This window comes from Oncorhynchus nerka, linkage group LG13 (genome assembly GCF_034236695.1).
Source record: "Oncorhynchus nerka isolate Pitt River linkage group LG13, Oner_Uvic_2.0, whole genome shotgun sequence".
Lineage (NCBI taxonomy): Eukaryota > Metazoa > Chordata > Actinopteri > Salmoniformes > Salmonidae > Oncorhynchus > Oncorhynchus nerka.
Genome location: NC_088408.1, coordinates 32,934,134 through 32,942,886, shown reverse-complemented (window position 1 = coordinate 32,942,886; position 8,753 = coordinate 32,934,134). Strand labels below are relative to the sequence as shown.

The window sequence follows — 8,753 nt, the reverse complement described above, 5'->3', positions numbered from 1 at the left end:
GGCAGGGTGAGTCGGCCACTTCACTTCCCGGAAACGATTACGTATTCTGCTCCTTGTCAGACTCAATAAGTATCGACATTTTTTAAAGTAGGGAGAACCATGTTATGTTATGTAGGGTAAATCACTATGGAGTATAAACATTGGAACGTCTATTGTAGCTGTCACATGACGAAATACAAGTTAAAGTGATGCCACAACAAAATAAATAGTGAAAGTATCCTATAATGAAACAAAATTAAGGGCAAAACATGTAAATGTATAGCCAAAATAGTCTACATATTGAATAAACAAACAGAATAGAATATAAATGTATAATAAAATACATGAAAATTCATCAAAATCATGACAGGCTGTATGGAATTGATTTATTATCTTGCAAAACAACTTATCAACTTACTCAACCTAAACTTTCCAAACTCTCCTGTAAAATGTGGCTTGACACAACAGCATAATGATTGGTATCCCAATGTATCTGCCCAAGGCTCCCTAGTGGCACAGCAGTCTAAGGCACTGCACCTCAGTGCTAGATGCATCACTACAGACCCTGGTTTGATTCCAGGCTGTATCACAACTGGCCATGATTGGGAGTCCCGTAGGACTGCGCACAATTGGCCCAGCTTTGTCCGGGTTAGGGTTTGGCTGGGGTAGGCCATCATCAATTAAATAAGTAACAAACATCAACGTTTTGTGGAAGTAAACCAGCAAGGCATAAACTTGTACGGACACAAGTTTAGTAAATCAATTTGCTTTGTCATGATGGATGGACATTTATAGTTGCACAACATGAGTTAATGTTTAGCCTCTCTCCATCATTTGCTAAAGAGATTTAGGGAATGAGAAACAGCCCGGAGAGATGCCTGTGTGTTTCACACTTAATGAAACTTTGTGACCGACTAGTCCTGCTTGCTTTTCACACGGTCCACAAACTGTGGTCAAAGCTCATAACAAGAAGAGGCTAAAGTGTGGCAAAATGACAAAACATCCTGCCTTTTCCAGAAACTTCTAAATTGATGAATAAGAGGACATAACTTAAGGAAGTAAAATGTCTTCATAAACCATGAGGAACAAAATATTAATTCAACATTTTCTATTGTCATATTCAATTGAGAGTCATTAAATGATATAGCAAGCCAGATTTTATCATACAGTATAAATATCAAGTGGGGTTAGTATGTGATGTATCACAGACCAACATCTTTTTGAGGGTCGGGCATGACCCTAGACCTTTGAAACACCTGTCTGCATACGTATGGTGAGACGTAAAATACTATGACGTGATTATATCTTGGGAGTCCAGGCTGTCTAGATGCATTGGGTGATGTTGTATGTTTGGAAAACTGCTCATGGTCTTTGGCTCAGCGTAACTGTTTATATGCCTTGAACTTTCTGAGAGGGTATAAAACATATATCAACAACACTCAAATAACCATGACACATAAAGGTCCCAATGATCTCATCACACCAGATAAAGTAAATCAAATCAATACATTTTGGTATGAAGAATCATGTACTTTGAGGTGTTGGTTAAACCTAAACATGCTGCCTTTCCAGGGAGAGACTGGCTGACCTGACTATCATCAGAAAGCCGCACTTCACATCAACTAGAGGAATGCAGTACTCGCTTACTCCACACTCCCAACCACCATTCTCCCAGAGGCCAGCACAGCTTGAACAGAGGCAAAACTATAGTGAAACACTTTCAAGTGAGCCACCAGTACCTATGAACAATTATCAAGATTTCAAAAGCTATTTCATGTTTTAAAATATAATTTTGAAAATCTCTTCATCCATCCTCACTTTATGTTTATGACATACAAAACACAATAAAACTAAAACTTACCTTGCCCCCTCGCAAAAATATTGAAACCTCTTGAAATGCAAGTATGACTTAGAAGTTTATATCTTATATATAAATATATAAAGTAAAACGTTTAACTAGCCCGAGAAACTAAAACTGATCTATGTGTACCCACAACTGAAAGATTTTCCAACTAAGAAATTAAAGCAGTGAACCCTATATTACTTCAGTCTCACTAGCATGGTTTGCCACAGTTTCCTATCAGTTTAATCTTGTTTTGGAATCAAACAAAGATACCATGGAATGAATAGTAGGGATTTTATGCCTGTTATCTTGATAGCAAGGATATAGAGGATATACCCTGATATATCCTCCAAATATCAGTTTTTCCATGAGACCTAAATGAACTGTCCTCTGTAAGATTGAGACCATAGCTCATGCATGATCTATATATAAAGTCCTGACACCTGGCCACCCATAGCATTCAAGATTTGTAATTCACTTAAATGAATAACTATGTAATAAACGTGTAATTAACATCAGATGTGACCTCTACAATTATATTTCAATAATCTAAGTAATTTAGGTATAAGTAATACATAACATCCAAAAGCAACACACAGCACACAAACAAAATAATAATAATTACACTACCTTGAAAGGCAAATCCTTATTTTGAAAATATTACTGTAGTTCAATGTACATTTACTTAATTCAGAAGCTAAATTCAGAAGCAATATGATACTTCATGGAAGCTCCCTGATAAACTAGGTTTTATTATTATTATTACTGTTATTATTATTTTTGCTAGTAGCGGAGACATACCCTTGCACTGAATGCTAGAGATGATATGACTGATATGTTAACAGGGAGATGGGCAAGCCCCTCGCTGAAGGTATGTATGCCTTTAACACAATTTTTTTTTTTACATAGACTTGACAAAAAAACACCTCAGATCATTCAACTATTACGTCTGTATTTGCTCATTAGTATGAAATGTTACGACTTAAATTCCTTGTGAGTAAAGGGGGTTGAGCCTGCCCTTTTATGGTGTGCTACAAAGGGTTGCTGGATTGCATCATCGCAACTAAGCTTCCACAGTGCTATAAATAGGATGACGTCACCACGACCGGCCCACCAACTAGTAAATGCCGAAGAGTCCACTATAAAAAGGGGTGATGCAACGCTCAGTCGACAACTGTAACTTTCTTAACAGAACAGAAGAGTCTCACACCCAGGAGCCGAATAAATGCCTTTCAACGTCTAACACAATTTATTCACTGAAAACATAATCAGGTAGGTCTGTTTTCTTAATAAGAAGTTTCTTCCGGTGTTGGATCGAAGTGTCAGAAGATCCGCCTAGGGTGCCCACAACAGCCGAAATGTTGCATAGTTTAAGACGGACCGATGTCCATTCATAAAGAAAACAGGTTTAAATGCACAATTCTTCGGCTACTCGTAACTTTTGTTTTTGTGAATTAAACTAGAGTTTATTTATATTTGTCTTATTAGTTATTTTGAAACTTGAATTATAAATGAACTGTACTTACCCGACGACTGGGTAGATGTTACATTTACTGTCCTTAAAAGTGAGACGCATTGTTACATTGTTTAACAGGGATGTATTTGCCGGTATTGTTACATTGTTGGGTTACATTGGGCTACAATGTAGAAAACTTTAACTGCTGTGTCTGGTGGAATTGTGGCGACGTAGCCTCTAAGGTATCACACCCATAACAGAGAACACGCTAGCGTTCTTTTGTAGGCCTATAAAATATTCCAATGGTATACATTAGCAAGAAACTATATTTTTTGACGTGAATACACCTTTTCTATAAGCTTTTATTAATCGTCTTGCTCACTTGTCAAGATGTTGCTGCTTATCTGACGTTCTATTCAGTCCAGTGTCCAATGGTTGTTGTCTTGCTTTTGTTTCGATTTTAGTACGCGTTACGTGACAGAGCACCACTTTTTGTTTCAGTTGTTCATAATGATGCTTCAGCATCAGGGATTCAGCCTGTCCGAGATCAGCGCGTCAGCCTTTGTGCCCTGCCTGTCCCCACCCGGAACACTCACGCTCGAGGACTTCACCAACTTCACTCCCCTGGTAAAGGAGGAGTTGCGCTACGCTATCCAGCACAGGCGGCTGTCCAACGGACTGAGTACCGATATCATGAGCGACTGTGCAAGCTCAAGTTCAGACAGACCGTCAGAAGCCACAAGTGTCAAGAGACTGGTAAGGATGTCGACATTAGCCGCGTACTGTAATATCTACTCCTTTTCAGTTATTTGTTGGCCCGCACAAAGACAATAGTAATTCTTACATAGATTATAATAAATCTTATAGGGGCTTTTTTTTGTATAGGCCTATGTTTTCACCGAATTGTGTGAGACGGTGGTAAATTAATTCGTAGCTATACAGAACACTGTAATTACATGTTTACCGACACATTTTTAGCACACACTAGTTTGGTGCTGTTATTCGAGGTTGTTCATTTTCCCAATGTGTGTTTATCAGGCGACCCCGGAGGAAAGCGAGAGGAGGAAAAGAAGACGAGAACGAAACAAAGTAGCTGCTGCCAAATGTAGGAATAAGAAGAAGGAAAAAACGGATTGTCTGCTAAAGGTAAGTTCAATATGTATTTTAAAGGGCAGTGCAGCCTTATTGGGATGGAGAGAGATTATACATTTTACCCAGAGGCTGCCAGACAGTGTTATATTATGCAATATCTTTATTTATTAAAAGGGTTTTTCAAATAAAGTTAGAGCCTCATGAATGTGCCTCAGTGATACTTTCTATTTAATCTCCCATCATTTTTTTATGATTTAAGTGGGTAGAGGTTCCCCTTTTTTATGTAAGGGCTCAATGTAATTATTTGCATACAAACTCAATTACACTAAACATAATTGAGTATTCAAAAGATGTACCAACATGGTTAACAGGATCTGACCAAACTACTATTCCAGGAGTCTGAGAAACTAGAGTTGGTGAACAGTGAGTTGAAGGCCCAGATTGAGGAGCTGAAGAACCAGAAGCAGCAGTTAGTCTACATGTTGAACCTCCACCGGCCCACCTGCATCGTACGGGCCCAGAACGGCCAGACCCCTGAGGACGAGAGAAACCTATTCATCCAGCAGATCAAGGATGGAACCCTGCAGATGGGTCAGCTTGATCACCACCACACCTCAGTGTCAACCGCTTGTGGCCATCTCTGATCCACCCACTCTGGGGTAGTAGGATACTACTTACACACTCAAGCACTCACCTTCCCCTGGCTACTGCACTCTGTACCTGCATCAAGTGAAGGCTCTTTCAGGCCATCAAAGCAAAGGAGCTTTACATGTTCAGCTCCTCAACATAGTGACTGCAGCTGGGTTGGTGATAAGAGGAAGGACTGGACAGCACAAGGACGGACACCCCGTGTTCCACCTAGGGTGGCTTGGGCTGTTCCGGCACATAGGGCGAATGTCAAAGCACTAAAACATAGAAATACATCTAATGTATTTATTGTTTCCTTAAATCTTTTACAATTTTATTTGAGGTAAATGACTGATTCTCTATTTTTGTACTAAAGCATGATGTCAAAGTGGTAAAGGCACATGATTTCACTGGTCAGTTGAGATATATGCTTGTTGAGGAAAAATACTACTTGTATAAGCTATCTTTATGGCACACAATACACGTGGAGAGATATTAATGGCTGTGTACTGTGTGCGACATTGATAGCTGTGTTATTACTGTCATATTGAAAGTTTTTCGCATACGTAGGTATGAAGTGTTTGCTGTTATTGAATATATTCTGTATTAGCTCTGGCTATAGCTCACTTTCTTCCCCCTTGACTAGCCTAACAAAAACCTCTGAAGCTGCTACTACTACCACTAACTCAGACGATACAGGTGTAGTTCATATCACAGGAACCCTCTAATAAGAGGACAATATAGGGAGTGCATGTAATGTTGATTCACTTAGATAGCATTTCATTTAACTTACTGACAGACAATGGCACTGTTAGACCCGGAAATCTTTTCTTGAAAATCAGTCATTACATTTCTGTAAGCTGGTGTATTCTGACTAGACCCTGATTTCGTAGTGATCTGTCGTATTTTCTCTGAAATGTTGAAGTTATGCTTGTGTGTTTCCTATTACATTTTGTTTACGTGTATACAAGTGTGTATTTACTGTATAACATATATGTAAACCAACTTACACCTCCCTATTGTCTTCGAAAAGGTGTTTGTTTGTGTTATTGAAGCTGGATTTATCAAATAGAACCACTAGGTATAAGTAGCTAGATATCTAAGTGGAATTATTTAGCACTCAGCTTGTCTGAGGTTCTCACTTTGAAGTCTTGGAAGATGACATGAATTGCCTCAGTGTTTGGCTGCAATTACCAAGTCACTGCCAAACAACCCCCTTCCCTCTCCCCTCAGTCCATTGGTTATGCTGCCACTTCCTCTTGGTAGGCTCATTGCGCAAACAACACATTTTTATGATCAATAGTAGCTTTTGTCTCTATATTCATGTGTGGTTTATGGTAAGGTACTGTTTATCTGTGTGTGTTTGTGAGTAAACGGTTGAGAGGAAGACGGTGAGAGACGCAGGCGTCCATGTGTTTTATTTGTTTTTGTGTAGTTCAGTGTTTCGTGTTCAAACAGGCATGCTAGTCATGGCTGGGGGCTTTACTACTGAAATACTTCTTTTGAAGGATGACACGCCTGTTTTATGTTCTTCAATACCTGTCTTGTTTTTCTGTTTCACCTTCCATTTTCTTCTCTCACTTAAACATTGTTCACTAAAAGTATTCGTGTAATGAGAAATATCACATTGTATCAAGTCCGGTAAAACCACAAGATGAAACCAATTAAGTACTCAATTCTATTCTGTCTTTTGATTTTTCTGTTTTTGATACTTTGTTAATAAATATATATATATACTTCAAATGTTTTTTGTTTTCTATTGTTTCTGGGGAAGGATTCACAACATTTAAAACATTTTTTTTTCAATGGCATGGTATTCAACGGCATTGGTATATCGACATTGCATAGTTGTGATGCAAAACAAATATTCATGAACATGTTTAGCATTCTAGCACATTATTTGTGTTGGCGTTCATCTGAGGACAAGCCAGGACATGTCTCCCTCCAGAAGACTCTATTGAAGGCGGGCCAGGCAGGGGAGAGACTGGAAGAGTGTGTTCTCCTGTGCCTGGCCTGCTCAGTATAGTTCAGTGGGTGTTATCTGATAAGATAGGCTGTGACATAATGTTTCACTCAGAACAGAAGTATCCCTCACTCCACCCCATCGTTTTGTGGTCCATATTCCATAAAAAGTAATATCCCATTTTTCTGATGGTGGTTTTTGATAACTACACATGAGTAACTCAATACTCATAACAGCCAGAATGCAGCCAGACTGTGGGACGTCTTTATTCTTGTCACAGACTGCTACGGTAGATCAAATTACTGACCGTCCAGCGGTTTTCCTGTAGTGTTTCTACAGAATCTTCTTCAGTGTTTCTCTAGAACATGATTGTGAAACATGGATAATACTTAGATAAGTGATTACTCTGACACATGTCCCTAAACACAGGAAGTTTAACACACTCTGAGATGAAAATCTCCATAATCTGAACAGTGGATCATGATCTAAACAAATGATTAACCATTTTAAAGGCACTGGATCATTATTTGGCACCAGAGTTCGAATTTGGGGAAAGTTGGGAGGTCTGTGTGCTGTAATGTTCTCATATGTGTAGCACCACACAGGATGTTTTCATTCTCTCTTGCAGAGGCTGAGGTATGTTTATTATCCTGTATAGTGCCTTCAGAAAAAAAGTGTGTTATAAAGTGGAATTTAATTGTCATTTTTGTCAACGATCTACACAAAATGCTCTGTAATTGTAATTTGTTAAAAGACTATATGAAAAATAAAACACTAATATATCTCTTACATAAGTATTCAACCCCCTGAGTCAATTCATGTTAGAATCACCTGTGGCGGTGAGGACAGTTGTGAGTTTTTCTGGGTAAGTGTCACTCCCACCCTGACCTTTTCTTTATATTTTGGTTAGGTCAGGGTGTGACTAGGGTGGGTACGCTAGTTTTGTAATGTCAAGGGTTTTTGTATTGTCTAGGGATTTTGTATTGTCTAGGGATTTTGTAATTCTATGTTAGCCTGATATGGTTCCCAATCAGAGACAGCTGTTGATTGTTGTCTCTGATTGGGGATCAGATTTAGGTAGCCACTTCCCTTTGGTGTTTGTTGGGATCTTGTCTATGTGTAGTTGCCTGTCAGCACTCGTTTGTATAGCTTCACGTTTTGTTATTTTGTTAGTTTGTTCTGTGTTCATCCTTTAAATAAATAAGAATGTACGCATACCACGCTGCGCCTTGGTCTGATCCTTATAACGAACGTGACAGTAAGTCTCTAAAAGCTTTCCACACCTGCATTGTGAAACATTTGCCCAGTATTAATTTCAAAATTCTTCAAGCTCTGTCAAAATGTTTGTTGATCATTGAATATACCTACTGGTTCAGGTCTTGCCATAGACTTTCAAGTAGATTTAAGTCAAAACTCTAACTTGGCCAAACATTCACTGTCTTGGTAAACAACTCCAGTGTAGATTTGGCCTTTAGGTTATTGTCCTGCTGAAAGGTGAATTAATCTCCCAGTGGCTGGTGGAAAGCAGACTGAATCAGGTTTTCCTCTAGGATTGTGCCTGTGCTTAGCTCCATTCCATTTATTTTTTATCCTGAAAAACTCCCCAATCCTTAATGATTACAACCATACCCATAACATGATGCAGCCACCACTATGCTTGAAAATTGCTGCAAACAGAATGCATGTTTTGGAATATTTTTATTCTGTACAGGCTTCCTTCTTTTTACTCAGTCAATTAGGTTAGTATTGTGGAGTAACTACAACGTTGTTGATCCATCCTCAGTTTTCTTCCT

The 8,753-nt window shown here is 38.8% G+C and overlaps 1 protein-coding gene across 2 annotated transcripts; it reads left to right on the top strand.

Annotated features, from left to right (window-relative positions):
* The first annotated feature begins 2,935 nt into the window (after nt 1-2,935).
* Nucleotides 2,936-8,177, top strand: LOC115139392 (cyclic AMP-dependent transcription factor ATF-3-like). Of its 2 annotated transcripts, none has more exons than XM_029676712.2 (4): nt 2,936-3,094; nt 3,780-4,034; nt 4,317-4,424; nt 4,742-8,177. In XM_029676712.2, the coding sequence occupies exons 2-4, from the start codon at nt 3,789-3,791 to the stop codon at nt 5,012-5,014; spliced, it is 627 nt and encodes a 208-aa protein (XP_029532572.1). In that variant the 5' UTR covers nt 2,936-3,094; nt 3,780-3,788; the 3' UTR covers nt 5,015-8,177. The 2 variants fall into 2 exon arrangements, with proteins under 2 accessions (XP_029532572.1, XP_029532574.1); XM_029676714.2 differs by having other exon boundaries at nt 2,940-3,094; nt 4,766-8,177.
* The last annotated feature ends 576 nt before the right edge of the window (nt 8,178-8,753 follow it).